Source organism: Manacus candei, unplaced genomic scaffold, assembly GCF_025592945.1.
Source record: "Manacus candei isolate 608988 ecotype Guabito, Panama unplaced genomic scaffold, ASM2559294v1 h1tg000034l, whole genome shotgun sequence".
NCBI lineage: Eukaryota > Metazoa > Chordata > Aves > Passeriformes > Pipridae > Manacus > Manacus candei.
The window spans coordinates 8,205,500-8,224,182 of record NW_026138082.1 but is presented as its reverse complement, the minus strand read 5'-3'; the positions used below and the strand labels follow the sequence as shown (position 1 = coordinate 8,224,182).

General features: G+C 40.1%; 1 protein-coding gene across 1 annotated transcript; it reads right to left on the bottom strand.

Annotated features, from left to right (window-relative positions):
* Positions 1–347: 347 nt before the first annotated feature.
* On the bottom strand, positions 348–18,012 carry SERINC1 (serine incorporator 1). The gene is made up of 10 exons (XM_051792235.1): positions 17,856–18,012; positions 12,095–12,256; positions 10,404–10,597; positions 7,443–7,522; positions 7,119–7,256; positions 4,868–5,037; positions 4,660–4,750; positions 3,647–3,788; positions 3,306–3,536; positions 348–1,977 (listed from the first exon to the last, which is right to left on the bottom strand). Exons 1-10 carry the CDS (start codon positions 17,892–17,894, stop codon positions 1,839–1,841), a joined length of 1,386 nt encoding a protein of 461 aa, XP_051648195.1. The 5' UTR covers positions 17,895–18,012; the 3' UTR covers positions 348–1,838.
* Positions 18,013–18,683: the final 671 nt, after the last annotated feature.

Below are 18,683 nucleotides of genomic sequence, written 5' to 3'. Positions count from 1 at the left end.
GTAAGTCAAAATAAAGTGAAGAACTGCTGTAGTAGAATGAGTGTTCAGGTGTTATACCAAATTTGAACAGGTGCAATCCAATGCAGCAGCAGCAGCAGCTGATGAAGCAGGAATGCAGTCGGAGGTGCAAGGCATGGCTGCACAGGGCACAAACAGCTGTCAGAGAACTTCACCCAGGAGGTTGCACATGATCTCCCCAGTTGCTGGGGACTCGCTGCCCTAACAGGTGTGCTCTGCAGCACTGTCAGCTGCTACTGTTCGGAATCTCAGAAGAGGGGATGAAAATATAACACAAAATTTTGCATTAGCCACATATGGCTGCAGTATGAGACATCAAAAGTCATGGAACATCTTCATCCAAATTTATTTATTAATAAGGTAACAACATATTCCAAATTATTACGAGCCTTTACTACTCTTTCCATTATCATCTCAAGTTTGACTGACATGTCAGACTTTTGCAGTAAATGTCAGTGTTCAGTGCAGAATTAAAATAAAAGCTTAGAGAACAGCAACAGGAAGTCACAGTTACAAACACCACAGTAAGAGATGAGCATGACATCTGCTGCAGGCTCCAGGGTCACTCCCAGTCAGGCTGCTTTAGTCTCAAGTTGTAACAAGTAATAGAGAGAAATAATGCGGCTTAAATACTTCCGTTACAAAGCAGCAAGCACAAAAGCATTTAAGATTTCGTAACTGCACAGGAACTATAATATTGTAATCAAACAGATTAATGTCTTAACTCGTGCCTAGAGTTAGACTTCCTAGGCTCAAATCCATCTCTGGTAATGGACAACAAGCAAAATACTTAATACAGTAAAAGATTTCAAGATTTAGAGCCGCAAATATTTTAAGAAACTCTTTAGCTGAAGCCTCAGTAAATGCAAACCCCCTCCTTTAGTTACTGTAATTTCAGTGCTCCTTTTCTTCCACTTCTTTTAATCACAATACTTAAAAAATTCCTGTAAAGGGTTTACACAGCTTTCAGCACTCAGCTCCTTGCAAAGTCTGTGATTGTAGCTTAGCAAAGAAGAAAGTGGCACACAGAACAGCAATAAATTACAGCACAGCTATCCCATATAAACTACTTTAAAAAAATAATAATACATAAATGCGCATTGTAAACAGGTGCCTCAAAAACATGCTTCTGAGCATCTGCTACGAGGATGTTTTTCCCCAGGGTGCCTGTCCTCCTGTCTGCAATGGGACACATCAGACCCAGCAGCACCATGGAGGACACTGGCTCCTCTGCAGCTCCAGGTGCAAGTTTCCCCATCACATCTGTGCTAAAGCTACTGCTGCCCTCAGCATGGCAAAGGTCAGGCTGTTAGTGCCTAAGTGCTGCGAGATGTCCAGTAAACTCCACTGTGCTCCATTTTGAGTCTAACAATGCTTACTCAAGGCTTACTTTGGAATCAAGGCAACAGGGATCATCAAAGGCAGCCCCTCCTTTACTTGCAAAGCCTGACCTAGCACTGTTTAGTTACCCTAATTAACACTTGCACTTTTTTTCCTACAACTATTTAATGCAACTGAGGGGAGAAAACATAATAGTTCTCAATCTTACATCTTGTGCTCCCAAAGCCACATATCTCAATCTAGGAGTAATCCCATGAAAACCATCATTACAGCAATTATTATTGAGCTCAGCTAGAAAAAGTCATTTAGTGAAATGACAGAAGACATGGTTCAAGGTAATCATGCAGAATAAAGCAGAGTATACTACATGGACAGCACACGCACACACACACATATTTACAACTGCACTATTATCCAGAATACTGTTTGTTTCAAAGACACGGTGAAGCTGACACAGCCCCCCTGGAGAGCAGCACAGCTTAGTCAAAGTCACGGTTTGTAAGAACCAGCGGAGCAACCAGAGTCCACACATACAGCACGATGCCAATCCAGCTGGAAGATATCTTCACCCAGACAGACGGCCACTTGCTGGTCATTGTCTCATAAGTAGAATCCGGACTGTGAATAAAGGGAAAGAAAAAAGGTAATTTGCAACTTTTCTTTCAATACAACATACTTGTGTACTAAGCCACCCTTCCACACTCTTTTCAAAGTAGATCATTTTTACTTCACACCTCAGAGGACATTTGTACCCTTCTTCCAGCCAGTTCACACCAGTCTGTACAAGAACAACATTTGTTAAGTTGGTGTCACAGGAAAGTGGAAAACAACAACAGCACCAAAAACAATTTACTAAGAGAAGCTGTCAAGAAGCAGAAATGATTACAAGGAATCTCTAAGCAAATCTGCAGAAAGGCAGTAAATGGATAGCACTCAGAGAGACAAATAATGTATTTTACCTTTCCAAAAGACAACACCTAGAAAAATTAATCATGCTGATGTCATACTGACCCAAGGCCCATACCACCAGGCCCTCTCACAGAATAGCTGAGGTTGGAAGAGATCTCTAAAAGTTCTCCGGTCCAACACCCCTATTCCAGCAGGGACATCTAAAGCCAGCTGCCCCAGATGGCTTTTAAGTACCTCCAAGGATGGAGACTCCACGAACCTCCCCAGGCAACCTGTGCCAATGCTAAGTAGCCCTTGCAATGAAAAAAGTGTTTCCTGATGTTCAGAGGGAACCTCCCATGTTTCAGTTTGTGCCCTTTGTCTCTGTCCTGTCACTGGGCATCACTGAAAAGACCCAGCTCCATCCTCTTTACACTCTCTCTTCAGGTATTCATATACATTGATAAGACACCCTGAGCTTCCTTTTGGCCAGGCTGAACAGTCCCAGCTCTCAGCCTCTCCTCATATGACACATTACAGTCCTTTCATCATCTCTGTGGTCCTTTGCTGGACTCTCTCCAGTATGTCCATGTCTCTCTTGTACTGGGAAGCCCAGAACTGGACCCAGCACTCCAGATGCGGAGTCACCAGCGCTGAGTAGATGGGAAGGAACACCTCTCCCTTGACCTATTGATATAACATGTCCTATTTCTCCTTTTTCTAGCTTTCTGTACCAGACACGGGCCTAGTGTTTACTAATTTTTAGTTGTTATAGAAGTTAAGTCTTTAGGCTGTTCATTTCATCAGGACATATTTCAGCAGTCCAGTGAATCACAAGAATTATCCTAGAAAATACAACAGGCACTTGGGAAAACAAGGTTGGCTGCACTTAATTTTCAAATACAATTCACTAAATATAGCTCAAACAGCATACGTCCCTTGAGAAGTCCCATTCAAGACCTACATTCCAGAGCACACAACCTGTGTCTCCTTGTCCAGCAAAAGATGGCATCTTGTATGCTCATTATTAAGCACAACATATTATCAAATGTAAATACCTGTACCAGTTGGTAAGTGTCATCATAATATACAGTGATGCCAGGAAAAGCATGAAGTGAAAGAAGGAGTAACTGTAAGTAACTCCATCTCTTTCATTATCTATGGCTCGGTGAACATCATCTCCATCATCAAGGGAGCCATCACTCCTGGGCATTCCATCTTCTATCAGTGTTGATTCATCACTGGTCAGCATCAGTTTGTTAACTTGGCTGTTGTTGGATGTTCGGATGCTGTATTTAACAGGAAAGGACACAGTACAGTTACCCAAATAAACACAATTTAGTATCCTACAACAAGAAGTAATACAAGTTAATAGATTATTTTTTTAAAGGAATCTTACCTTGAATAGAGAACACATAGCAAAAACAAAACCAGTCCTACAATTCCTTGTGCATCCCACCACTGCACCACCTGACCTTGGGTTGGAGTGCTGGTGCTGTTGTAACCAATGATGCTCAGCAAACTTGGGTTACAGCGCCTATCTGTGAGGGAAATTGCATTAGAACTTACATAAAACAAGACAAATATTTAATAGCACATTTCTATGCTGAACGCATGGAAATAGAAAAGAACTTCATAACTGTGACAGTCTTGAATTAAAAAAGCTTTGAATCTAATTTTAGCCTATCGAGTCTCCCTAAACCAGGGAAATGACAGTATGCAGCATAAAAACCTGTCTCTAAGCAGATAAAAGGATTTTAAACTTACATAAGATATGCATAAAATGCTTTACTGTTCCATCTCATAACTAGATGCAACAAAATTAAAATATCTGCATATTAAGCTTTAGAAATTCTACCACTAGAAAGCAAGTATGACAAACATATATTCTACAGATAGGGTGCCAGAGTCATCTCAGAGTTGGAGAACAATGCTAATAAGTTGGTTTTGTATTATCAGCGGTTCCCAACCCACGGCAACCACAGGTAATACTGATTAAACAGCTGAAAGTAGCAGACAATCTTATGTCCCCATAATCACTGCCGGGATTTGATATAACTCATGTATGCTGTGACACAGAAGCACAGAAGATTGTCCATAGTTAAGATAAAAGGGTCAGAGATCCAATTAAAACCACCAAAATCAATATTTTAAAATTTATTTTAATCACCAGAATTTCTGAATTAATTTATTTATCTTTAGAGATGCTCAGCTGTTTTCAGACACAATAAACATTGACAGCACTTATTTAAACTTGTTTTAAATCCTCAGTTTGGAAAAATAAAATCAGTAGCATCTCAGTCATCTAAGAAACATGAAACTTGGTAGGGAGACGAATCACCCTGACACCGCAGAGGAAATGCAGTAATCTGCAAAACCTAAGCACAAGCTGTGCATTGCTACTGCACTTACCTGGTTCATTGGTCATAGCTGACCAAGTCAAATACATTGTATAAACTGTGATCACTGAAGACTGCAGCAAACCAGACCTTGGCTGAGATTCCTACACAAAGGAGTCAAAAAATAAGGAAGTTAGGCAATTAAAAGTCTCAGGCACAATTATATTATGATAACACAAAAAGACCCCAAACCCTAAGAGGTAACAGAATTAAAACTGCACCTGAATCCTTGGCAGAATTGACATTACAGAAGCACCAATGCACAGCAGCATATTAACACTGATGAATGTCTTGTTTTCAGAACAACCTTCTGGATGAGTGTAATAAACATAAAACAACACGATAGCTACAAGAGACAGCAGGTAGTTGACAGCTGTAGCTGACAGCAGAGCTGTGAAGAGACAAAACCATAGTTAAACTGATTAATAACAGAGACTATTAAAATTGAAATAATATTGCATGATTATCAGGTTTTCGATACAGTATACAATGAGAGTTACGGGCACTGAAAAGTAACAGAAGTTCTCAATAGTCTGAAGTGTTATAAAGAAAGAACATAACACATGGGAATCCTGAAGCTTTACTTGATTCTAGTGCTCTAACAGCAACTAGGAAGAGCAAGTATAAAGGAACACAACTACACACAGCTAACAGCTAAAAAGAAACTAACAGCTTAAAAAAGAAACTGAAAAATACTTCTCCAACAGAAGGTAAAACAAAATCCCATTTCCAAATCTTAGTAAAAACATTAAGTAGTGAAGTGGCTATTGAATGAAAACAGGCCATACTGTCTTTTGAAACACCTAAATGATCACATCTGAAATGCTACATTAAAATAAGGTATCATTTCTCCAGCGAGATGACTTGTACTCTCCTTCACTATCTTGGCCTTTCACCCACCATAATATACCTTCGAAGAATAACAGACTGGTAGATAGAAAAACAATTATTTGAGATGATTATGCTCAACATGAAGCACTAACAGACTTCTTTGTTTCTAATCAGTGCTAAAGGTGTAACAAAACCTCTGGCTGAAAATACCTAAAAACTTGCAGTCGCCACTTCCCTGATACTAAGATGCACAGGAAGCTCCACTTGAATCTGAGGAAGAACTTCTTTACTGTGTGGGTGAGGAGTCTCCCTCACTGGAGATATTCAAGAACTATCTGGATGCAATCCTGAGAGACTGAAATGTTAAACTTAATGACTCAAACAGTCATCCATTGGCAAAAGCAGCAGGGTGCTTTGATTAGTCCAGGTTTGCATCCCCCAAACAAAGGGGGGAGGAGAGTTTTTGGACCCGTGATAGCCAAACCTCTGATCTGCATAAGAACAGCCCAGGTGCAGATGGAGTGAGCACTCAAACTCGGTTTTGAGCCAAATAAGGGAAGAGGCCACAGATCCTGAGAGGTGGGATAATGCTTTTTATCATGCCAATGCTCTCCCCTACACAGTTGGCTCAGTTGTCAAACTCCTCCCCAACTCTCTTTCACATTCACATACAGGCCTGAAGGCACTAATCCCTTCTGATGGGGCATAACTGGTTCAACTGCACTGATGTGAGAGGCAGCTGTCATAGAAGGTGCCATAAACCATCAAAGACCCCTGAAATACCCACCACCACCACCTTCCACCAGAGGACTGTACATGATCCAGTGTTGAATCAGACAGTATAAAACACCCCACCCCAGGAGCAGTACCTGGGCATTCCCGCCTGAATCTCAGCGTATATTAACCTCCTGCACTTTGTGTTTCATGGGCTTCCCCCACCCTTGGCGGATCAAGACTGTGACCATGACTTCCATCAACAGACATCTGAATTATATCAAGTCTGGTGGCTGGACCCATGGGTGGTGTTATCTCTCTACTCTTATCCTTTCTTTTCCTTATACATTTTCTTCAATGTTATTTTTATGCTTTTATATTGCTGTATTTCTACAGATAATAACCATAACGGCTACATACCTCCTTTTCATTGCAACCAAACTGTTCTGAAATAAACTTGCCACATATATATTTACAAACACCAGTCATTTAGTGTACTTTCTCTCTAATGTGCCCCAAGGGATCTATTAGTAACAAGAACCTCAGTTACCCCACCTTCAGGGGCGGGTTCCAACAGCAATCCTGTGCAATGTGCTCTAGGATTACCCTGCTTGAGCAGAGGTTGGACAGATGACCTGCTGTGGTTCCCCCCAACCTCACCCAGTCTGTGATGCTACAAAACTGATGCCCTGTTCCCAGGGATTGGATCTTATTACTCAGAGACTGCTGCTCCCCTCCTTGCTTCTCCTTATTTACTTGACATCAGAAGGACATCAATGGAGCTGAACTACACTATTTGAGAAAATGAGACTTAGGCATAAAGCAGACCTTCTGCACTCTGGTAAAATGCACTATTCAGTGAGTAACTTATTTAATATAATGCACATAAACTGAAATTTAAAACTTGATTGTAGTACAGTCCTTTACCTGCATACCAGCATCTTGAGTTTCCTTCCTCCATTTTTTCAACCCAAGATTCATTCCAGGAGTGGGCAAAGTCAATGAGCAAGACCAGCTGAATAAGAATAAAGCAGAATGCTCCAGCCATACCTACATAAAACCACACTAAAAGAAAAATAAAACAAAACCAGTTAAGAACCATTAATAATTTTTATTAATGTCCCTAAACATAGAGAAATGCTATAGTTACACAGCTACAATTAAAACTGTATGACATCAGCATGCACTTGCCTTTGTTTTAAAACCCATTACCATTGCACCATGACACAGTGGAAGACAATATTCCCTTACCAGTTGTAAACGGTCCCTCTGGTATGAAGAAAGCTCCAACACTAATTGCAAGTGCCGTTGCAAATTTAAAGAACCAGAATCTAAGGGGAAATTAAAAAAAAAAAAAGTTCAGGCAACTGCTACATCTTGTTTAATTCACACAGAAATCCACATCCTTAAGAGTTGGGGTTTTTTAATTCATTCATTCTTAACCTGCTTCTGTTGAAATAGGATAAAATTCTTATTTTATCTGTCCAAGATTTTTGTGATCCAGAAAATTATGTTTCAGCTGTGCTAGACTGACAGAGTTTGACATATTTCCCAGAGAGATCACACTCATGAATTACAAATGAAGCCAACTGTGAATTGGTTTTGTTTTTCCTAAGAACATTTTTAGCCAGAGCAGTGAGATTACTGAACTACCTGCATATCAGAAAAAATTGGTTAAAAAAATCCCTACCTATTTCTAGTATCAAAACCAAAAAGGCAGAAGATCTGGTTGGTGCCTACAGTGACAGAAAACGCTATGCTGGAGCTCCCTATCAGTCTCCATTCACTTCTTACAAGAGAGATATGCACCAAAGCCTGCATTTTTCCTACCCAACTTCAGTCTCTTTAGGCCTACATCTGATGAGGATTTATCACAAGAACAAAAGCAAATGATTAATCCTTCACAGAAAACACACAATCAAATTCCACTGCAGTGGCATTGGAATTTTTTTCCAGTAAAAGATATGCACCCATAGATCATCAAATGTTTCTTAGAAAGCATAGAAGGGAGTATATTTCACCAAAGATTCACCAAATTCACCCCATATAAACTGTATAGGAAAATTCAAACTGTTATGCCAATAAAACTGTAAGAAGGTGAAGACTTTTTTCTGATCACAGTGACAGGCAACTCCAAATACAGGCATGATGTCATCTACATGTACTTCAAAACTGTATATAACAGCACAGAGACATGTACCACACCCCCACAATGTCAAACACTTGGGACAGTTTTCAAATTTTCTATCCCTTCCCTTTTTTTCCCATACTTTGAACAAGTCTGATTGCTCCTGCTGGCTGTTACAGTCAAATAATGGAGACCAGAGGAATAAATTCCAATTTTGTAGAGAGTAACTACGTGAGATGATAGAAGTGTAGTATATTGAAAAATATTTAGTAATTCCCTGAGATATAGAGAAGTGATTAAAGCCAGTTTGAAAGCTGAATTAAGTTATAACATTTACAGTGCAATACATACCCCACTAAAACTAGGTTTTTAATCCACATGAGGAATTTATTTTTTTTTAATCAATGTCATTCTCAATTACAGAAATAAGAATGGATTCAAGGTTGTATATATCTAGTCTCTAATTCCAGACTTTTTAAAGGTATTTTAACACTCTACCCTTTAACTTGCTAGACAACAACTACAACTGTTATGCATTCTGTGCAACCCAGCTACTATTCTGTAAATACATTATAATTGATTTTTTTCTATTGTTATTATAAACCTGAGGCAAGAAACCACTGATTGCTGTTAAAAAAGCAGAGAAGGTGAACATTGGCACTGGAACATATTACTGGACTTAACTTGCACTCAAGAATGAAAAAGTCAGTAGACAGAGATGGAAAAAACAATATTCTGAATAAATTCACTGACAGAAACATTACATCACAAAGTATTACTGAAGATACATACAATTTCAAAAATCAAAAGCCATAAAGCTTTTCACAAAGCTAACTGTAATGCATTTTATTGAAGCAACCATTTGTTACAGAAGTGTTGGAAATAACATTATTAAATATTTTACCAGTACCAGTTAACAATCATAATTTTTCTTTTTATCCCAGTGCTCATGTTAGATTGGCTAAAAAGAATAAATTGCTATGGGTTGCATAAACAGTACAAAAATTTGTACTGGGAAGCACAACGCCAAACAAGGGTACCAAGAAGATCCCAAAGTTTTAGGTAAAAATATTCCACATGACATAAAAGATGTCTTTTGCTGTAAAAATGAACACAAGACACTGATATAGAATGTACCTGAACCATTTTCTTCTTGCTTGTAACAAGCACTTTCTCCTGAACAAAGCAGAGTGTAGGGAAAGGCTGAACTGAGTTACTGCTAATGTATCTTAATACTGTACTGTACCTTTTTCTTTAGACCAAAACAAAAAAACCAAACAAAGTAATATTCTGCTGAGTTTTAATTATTTTACTGTCCCCTAGAGAAATAATTTGAAGTTTTTTCTCATGTTATGTTAGACATGTTTAATCTTACTATACTGACTATAAGACAAAATTACTTCATCATTTTTATGGTTTAGCTGTTCATAGCTTCTGGTAAGTATAGTCACCTTGGAAAACCAGTAGTCTAAGCAATCACTGTGACCATCAAGACTAGGCACCATAAATGGCTTTAGGCTTTTTAGCCTCATGCCCTCTTACAAATATTTACAACTCCTTGGTTCAAGTAGCTACATTACACATAGGATGAAAACTGCCACTTATGTCAACCCACGAGCTGAAATCTCACTATATTCTTCCCTCTGATAACTCCAACTAAAATGAAATATAAAATTACTGGAAAGCTCAGAAACTAAATATGTCATTTATTTCTTTATGCAGACGGTAGATTGAAGAAAAGATGGCAGACAAAGATATGTTTAACTCATAACTTTTAAAACAAAACTCTTCAGAAAAGAGCAAGCCCTTAAAAACTTCAAATTTAAGAGGAACAGAATTCCCAGAGGACAAATGAGGTTTTTTCATCTATTTGTTAAAAAAATCCCTTAGTGCCATTATTACTTAGTGCCATTATTCATCTCTGAATTTCATCATCTTCGGAAAAAAGTGGAATTTCTAATCTTGGGAAACCTCTGGACAGTTTAGGCTAATGTCACAGTTTAGGCTCTGAAAAGCAGCAGCCATGTGTATCTTTTCCTCTTAAAAAATTAACCACTAACTCAGTTCTCATTTCTGCCTCTTACCCGTTATGAACCGCTGCCCTTGGGTCATTGCTGCTCTTCACTTTGATCATCAGCAAGGAGAAGAGGAGGAAGAACATGGCCATGCCAAAGCACACACGGTACACGGCTTTGTAACCAACAAGTACATCGCAATTCACGTGGCCGTGCACACCAGGAATACTTGTTCCCATCCCCCCATCACAAAATCCAGGAATCTGTGATAAATACAAGATACTTCAGTGATCTTTAAAAGACCTCCTTGAGTAAATGCATATTAATAAATTGCCAATATGTAACTCATTAACAACATTATAACATTATGCAACTATTAACATTGTTAGAAAATATGATATTGAAGGGCTGTATAGGTACTTACAGTCCAACTGGGATATCAAACATATTCAAGGAAAAAAAGTCCTGCATAGGCAAATTCTAAACAAAACCAAAAATAAGTCTTAGAATAGTTTGGTTTGGAAAGGACCCTTAAAGATCACCTAGTTCAAACCCTCTGCCACGGGCAGGGACATCTTCAACTAGATCAAGTTACTCACAGTCCCATCCAACCTGATCTTGAAAGTTTCCAAGGATGCAACAGGGCTCTTATGAACAGAAGGTTTTTTAAATGTTATTAGCAATTTTGGAACTTCTCAAAGAAATGCAGTTTTCACTTGCTAATATGAATCAATAGATAAATAAAAGATCTGGGAACTGGTAAATTTGACTTGACAGTTACTGTCAGGCTCATGACATAGCTAGGAGGTGGCAGCCTGCTCACATCTCAGTCTCAGACTCTCCCAAAAAATGTAACATCACCATCAAGTAGATGTACCTGTAACTTCCATACAAAACAGTTGAGAACATTCTTTCCAGTCACTAGCAGGACATGATCAACATCTTTTAGAAGTCAAATCATACTCCAGAAGGCTGTAATTTTCTTTCCTACATGACTAACATGGCTCTCACTGAAACTCCAGTGTGGTTACTATACCACACTGAAATAAACATTTACAAATGAATCATTTTTGGGGGAAAAAAAATTAAAAGCATGCCCAACCAAAGTTACTATCTACTGAAAAAAAAAGCAAAGACAGCAAAACAAAGACTAACAGAAGTACAGTACAGGCAACTCAAGCTGACTGAACCTGTAAGCTCACATTATCACTCTCTAATTTTACATGCACTATCACATCTTCACATAACCAATAAACTGTAAAATTCCACAAGCACTTCCTAATTTCTTGAGTGAAAAATACACTACTATGATTAATGACAAATATTTTTGTTATGCATTGCAGACTTTAAAATAGAACTTTAATTAGTACAGCACAATAAACAATATTTTAGACTGTGGCTATTTTTTAACTGCGATCAAAATCAATCAAGTGCCACAAAAACAAGCATCTCCTTAAGACATAATTTGAACTATACACACACAAATTAAATTTTCTTGTTTAATAAAAAATCATCTTTTTTCTGCTCCGAGCTATTAAAGAAAAGGTGCAACTTCCCTTCAAAACAGTTCTTTTCATCTATAAAGTGATTTTCCAAAAGTTCTTTGTTTATTTGATCTATGATCAAATAAATGGTGACTGTGAAGCACAGGTGACAGCAAAATTACATATTTCCAAATAAAATCCAGGTTTTCAAGATGTCAATTACTATTATCTGTGACATTTGTTCTACCAAACATGTTAGCAATAAAGCAACCTGACCTTCTTCAGCTGCTCTTCCATGCCTGGTATTAACATCACACAGGCAACGCTCACGCCAAGAAGCAAAAAGAAGGCATAGATCAGCCGAGTTATGGTGGAGTTGTTTCCACTGGGGCAGCATCGGCAGAGCAGGCACGGGGCACTTCCACACAAGCACGGTATCTGAGAGGGAGACAGAACATGAATTATTTATAAAGCTTTGCACTGCTAGATTTCAATATTTAATCAGGCTGTGTAGATCATCTGAAGTTACGATGAAAAATGACTCATCCTATGCATCCCACCCACCAGTGCAGGCTAAGTCACTGCAACATCTTACAGAGCCACCCAACAACCTTGGCAGTGCTTCCTGATTCACCACCACTGTACAGTGAAATCAGTCAAAAGTAATCACTTATCCATTGAAAAGAAACAAAGACTTGATTCAGGCTCATTTGTTCTCTTCAATTTATTTCATTTCAGTTAATAAGATGCAAGGATTACGTTGAGTTAGCAACTACCTCCTCCCCTCCACAGCTGTACACATGAAACAAATACAAGGCAGGAAAAAAAATAACTGTCATGAAGGTACACTTTTAGCACCTGGCAGAGTGGGGACCCAATCCTCACTGGGGCCATAAACATTTCTGGAGCACAAAAAGCAGGTAAAATACCCTAAAGCTTAGGTTACAAATTATTTTGTATTATCATCTACTCATATATCACATAATTCTGTTAGCTTGCAAAATCATCTTATGCAATCTGAAAGCTACAAAAGGCAAGAGCAGAATAAATATACAGTACATGTGTTATTGATACCAAATATCGACAGCAAAAGTGGATGGGAATGCTGTACAGCTATAATACTACAAGAGGGACAAAAACCAGGACAAAATTTACCTGTACTTAAGCAGAAAATTGTCAGAAGAAAGAAAGGGAGCAGATAGTTCTGTTTCACCAGGAAAGGGCTGGGGAGCGAGAAACAATTCTCTGCCACTTACTGGATGGCAATTTGGGAAGCAAAAGAAAGGTAAGGTCCCACAAGTAAACATTAGCCAAGAGGAAAGATACAATCAAAAAGTGTGAGCACTGCCCTATCTGAGCTACAACAGACCGTGCTACCTCTGACAAAGATACAGAACAGGGTTAAAACCCATCTTTTCCCCCAGCACACATCCAGGGACACCTCTGCCATGTGACAAAAGCCACAGGTGTCCATCATCTGTGCATGAAAGACACCCAGTCAGTCACATAAGGACATGACTAGTTACATGGCCACATGACCAGGGCATGCCAATCACCAAGTACTACCGGAATGTGTCAGAAAGAGTTCTTAAAAGTTTAGTCATATGACAAACAAAAATGCCAGCAGTCTGCTGCTACCGGAAAGGCCCCAGGGGCTGCAGGGAAAAGCAGACAAACTGCCACAACACTCTTGTCTTGGAAGCTTCCTGAGAAGCCCTTGGGGAAAAGGCTGATTATGTGTTCTTACAGTTCGAACAGTGTTCAACTCACACACTGGACTCGCAGAGTTGGATTTTTTAAATCATTTCCTTATATTCTTTTTGTACTTATCTTCATTCCTGAGGATGGAGGAGCCAAGAATTTTCACTCCACTATGCTACAGAATCATCTTTAAATTAGTAAACTTCACCAGTAAATTTGTGAAACTAGGTAGTTTTAACTATTTCAGAATGTAAAAGCTATTATATTGCCCTTTTTTACCTTCTCCTCCACTAAGTATCATTATAGCACAAATAATATGAAGATGTTGATTACAGGACATTTCATCTCAATATAATAAAGAAATTGTTTACAGTACGAACAATTAGTCACTGCAACAACCTTCCCAAGGATGCAGCAGTCTCCATCACTGGAGGTTTTCAACATGCAACTGGACAGGGCACTAGATCATCCCATCTAGGCCCCCCTTTTCCATGAAAGATGGACCAGATGATCCTTGGAGGCTGCTATATGACTGCATGAAAACTATATTAAGGGCATCTATGCTTAATAAACAGGAAATGTATAGCAAATATTGGTTCAGAATGCATCAGAATTTTATAGTATTACTGTATTACACTATTTCCTACACACACAAACACCCTTTCTAATGAAAAACATCTCTGCTCAAAAAGTTACTTTCTTGAACTAATTCTGTCTGCATTAATATTTCCAAAGATACTGTTGAATAAAAGGTTGAACTTGATAGATTACAATATAAGCCCAGGCTCATCTGCTGCAGAAAATTTGGTGAAAAGAGCACCTCGTAAAAAAGTCACTTCGCTGGTGAATCCCAATGTTAAATTGTTTAATACCTAAATAATTCAAGCAGCTTGCTCCTTAGTGCCTCAAGGGGAAGACAGTATGTTTCTAGAGATACTGGATGCTTGCAGTAGCTGAAATAAAGGTGACTGTCTCCACCCCACTGGAAAACAATGTGTCAAGGGAAACAATATAACTCACTTTAGAGTCTAAATTCCCACATCATCTTGTAAAACTTTCCCCCCAAACAGCTCATGCTTTCAAGCTGTGATCACACACATCTCTGAACAAGAGACACCTATTGATAACTGATACTATTTATACAAGTTGACCACTTCTACAAGGAATCCCTTTACAGTCCAAATCCCTCTTCCTTTGGCAAAAGAATATACATCATTCCAATAAAATAAAATTATACTATTAGCAAAACGACTTCTAGCAAGTCACAGACTTCGAAAAGAACAGAAAGCAAAGAACATCCAGCCCATGGAATTCAGTCTATCAGCAGAGGAGACAACGACAGTTTGTGCCACTTTCATCCTAAATTTGAAGCACGCTTCCTACAAAAATATGCAACAGTACAAATAGTAAGATACTACCATGCAGATCAAAGCTTAGCTCCTCATATAAGACTCAGCTGAGTCATAGATGCAGACAAAAAGTTACTCTTCAATTATTTTTTTCCTTGTTTTCATAAGGAAGCTTAGACACTAGTTGCAAAATCTCAACTGTATAAAATCTATTGCCATCCAGAAACTTTTGTACCTATCAATCAGCTCGTATTCCTTTACATTTTTGAGAAAAATAAGCAGCTTGGCGGTGTTTACTAAGACAAAATAAGAAAAGGCAACCCACACACCTATTCTGGGAGCAGCCAGCTGGGCAGACCATCCAGCTAATTCATGCCTGCTAAACCAGTCACTTCATTCCCTAGGGCAGTGGAAATTGCATGAGGAACACGTAAGATGAATATTGCAGAAGAGAGGAGAGAAAACCCCATAAAATCTCTGAAAGTCAAACGTTACTGGCCCTGATGGACACAGAACAAATTTTTAATATCAAATATAATCTTCCTACTGGAGTAATGATGACTAAATGATTATATACTGAATTAAGTATTTGCAAAAACACTAAGTCCTCGCTGGGCCTAGTCAGGTTTTAGCTACATCATCCCTGCTCTTTTGCTTAAAGGAACTGAATCAATCAAGATCTTTACCTTGACAGAGAATATTAAAGCGAGCAAAACAGCAGCTCAGCTATTTCAGAGAAATAGCGCAGTAGAGGCAATATGCAGCAGAGGGAAAGTGGCAAAATGCAGCAGAGGGAAAGCAGCACTGTGCTCTTACAGCTTTGCCCCCATCGCACCCGCCATCTCTGACAAGCTCACCTCTGCTCATAAAAACACTGAAGTAAAACACTGCCCGATCAGCACACAGGAGGGCAGAGCTACAGTCAGCCATAACACACCACAAAAAGTCCAAAAGAAACAAGTCTGGCATGAGGCCTGATACCAAGGCTACGCAGAGCAGCTCTGCACGGCACAACACGTGGCCCTGCAGAGAACTCAGCCAAGGCCACGCTGACAGCAGTGTCCTCACAGGAAAAAGAGTTTTCCTGGCCATGGCACAGTCTGCACTAGCACAAACTCCACTACACCTGGTTCAGCTGCTACCTCACCCTCGCAGTTTGTTTCTTTCTCAGAGCCAAAACAGCGTTTTTAGTGACATACCCTTAGAGACCAGCACGGGCAGATTTTTACTATTAAGAACTATCATATGGGCTTCAAGTGCTGATAAGCTGTGGTTTTAAATGTGGAAAGAAAATGTACGCTTAAAGCCAACAGGGGAAAAGAAAAATAAAACCAACAAAACCAACAAAAAAACCCACCCTGATTTGTTTGGGCACTTTAAAGGAAGGGACAGGGGTTAGATATTCACAGTACATCTGACTTAATTAAGATTACATTCTCATGCAAATCATTTTATCTAACAGGCCACTAGCTGAATTTCTCTGCACAGAAGCAAACACTCAAAAGCAAGTACACAGGGGTTCTTCATGTACTACAAACACAAACCAGTTGTCAAAAAGGCTGTTCATGAACTTGAAAATGCTATATATATTAATTCAAGTATTTTAATTAAAGCCTATAGTCACACCGTCACTAAGTGTTTTATATTAATTTAAAAAATTAATGTTAAGTATATTCAGCTAGTAATTAAAGTCTAACTGCTAAGTGTAGTGTTTAAAATGTTAAAGAGAGGAAAATGAACACTGACAGTACTTAGTTAACTGGGTACCATCAGTGTTCTAGTTGATTATTTACATGCATATCAGTCTGGAAAGTCAGCTCATACAAGTTTTCAAATTCTAGGATCATTTCATATAATTTGTACATGAGTACAAATTACGAATCATCTCAATTAAACATCACTGTACCAGGGTAGCCAAAGCCCATACATTCTGATAGTACAAAAAACAGGAGTTTGGATAAATATGAAGCTTTTTTACTACACTAAAACGTGTGTGAACTGTTTGAATACAGGTAATCTAATTTAATCCGTGTATGGTACAATATTTTAGGTGTGGAAAATTTAGATTTTCGCTATTCCATTGACATTTTAAAGCCAAATATCTAGAAATTCACAGTCCACCTGACTGTGCCTATATACCTAGGGTCTAGACTTGGAAAGACGTATCATCACTTATGCATAAAAGACCAACGCCTCAGATGAGGACCCTTTATCAACTTCTTTGCTTTCCTGCATAGTGCAAACAGTTTTAATACCATCTCAAACTATTGTTCTCCGTTAAGAAAAAACACCTGACGATGCTTAGCACGGTGGTGACACACCATCACGGATTACTGCGCACTGACAAAACGATGGCTCAGTCAGACAAAGATGCTACAAAGAGTGGAACTGCTCAAGACAAAGCCAAAGGAAAGAGGAATTCAAATACAAATATTAGAATCAGGGAAACACGCGAGTTCTAATTTTCCTGAAAAAAACCTCTGTAGTTCAAAGCATTTAATGAGACTGTGACTCCTTTACAGAACCGGGGAGAGGGAATTTCAGTGGACACCGTAACACCCCCAGGACAATAACGCGGATTAAGACCGACCAGCAGCGCGACAGCCCAGCCTGACTGGGTCAGCACGAAGCTCGCCATGGCCCCGGCGACACGGCACCGCCAGATGCCTGGAGATCCCCGGACAAGCCCGGGGGGGGGGGGGGCGCAGAGAGAGCCCTGCCCGGGAGGAGCGGGGGCAGCGCCCGCTCGGGGCCGAGAGCCCGGCTGGGAATGGGGAGGGGGCCCGCAGCCTCCCCGCGCCCGGGGACACGGGAAGGCAGCGCCACAGCCGCCCCTGGGAGACACGGGCACGGGGAGGTGATGGGCGAGGCCCGGGCGGCGAGGGAAGCGGAGAGGGAAGTGCGGGTGGGGAAGAGAAGGGCAGGGAGCACCGGCCGCCGGCTCCGAGCCTGCGACGGGCAGGGAGGGACCCCCGCGCCCCCCTTACCCAGCTCGCCAGGGAGCAGAGGCCCAGGACGCCGCCCATGGTCCTCGACCAGCTCCGGCTCGGGCTCCTCCAAGATGGAAGCGCGGCGGACGCGGCTCCGACGCCGTTGTTTACTGCTCCCAGCGGCGCTTCCGCCGCTCTGACGGCACCGGGAGCGTCACTTCCATCCTGGAGGAGGCAGGGCTGCCTTGTCCGCCGCCCGGGAGCGGCTGGCCGGGGTCTGTGGAATATGTCGACAGAATGTGAAGCCAGGGTGTTCTTTGGTGTCAGATCTTTGTACGCTTTCAAGCCTAATCAGCAAGAAAGGATACCTAACCAGTGGGACAGGCAGCAGCCAGCATCCCTTAGTCAAGGGCACCCGGGAACTAAAGCTTAAGGCTTGTTACTTGTAAACTGTGGATATAGTAAATCAAGATGTTCTTGTCTGTCAGTAGAACAAATAACACCATCCCTTAGTGAAGGACATCAGGGAACTAACAAACTTTAATGATGTAGTAAATCAAGATGTTGATCCATGTCTATGTATACATTGCTAACTTGGCAAAATACTCGAGGTCCATGTATCCTGTAGCTGAACTATGTTCATTATAATGCTAAAAATCACACCTACAGATCAAAAAGACCCCTGTCCAGGTGCAGACCCTTACCCTGAGCATATGTAGAAGTTAGCTGGGGTTATGTAGCTTATATGGCAATTTCTAGCTAATCACAGTACAAGATTTGTACTTGGAAAATTACTAACTCTGAATTTCTGTGTATAAATAATGGCATGGAAAGTCCAGAGGGGCATGTTTCATTTGTGGAACACCACTGAGCAACCAGGTTTGC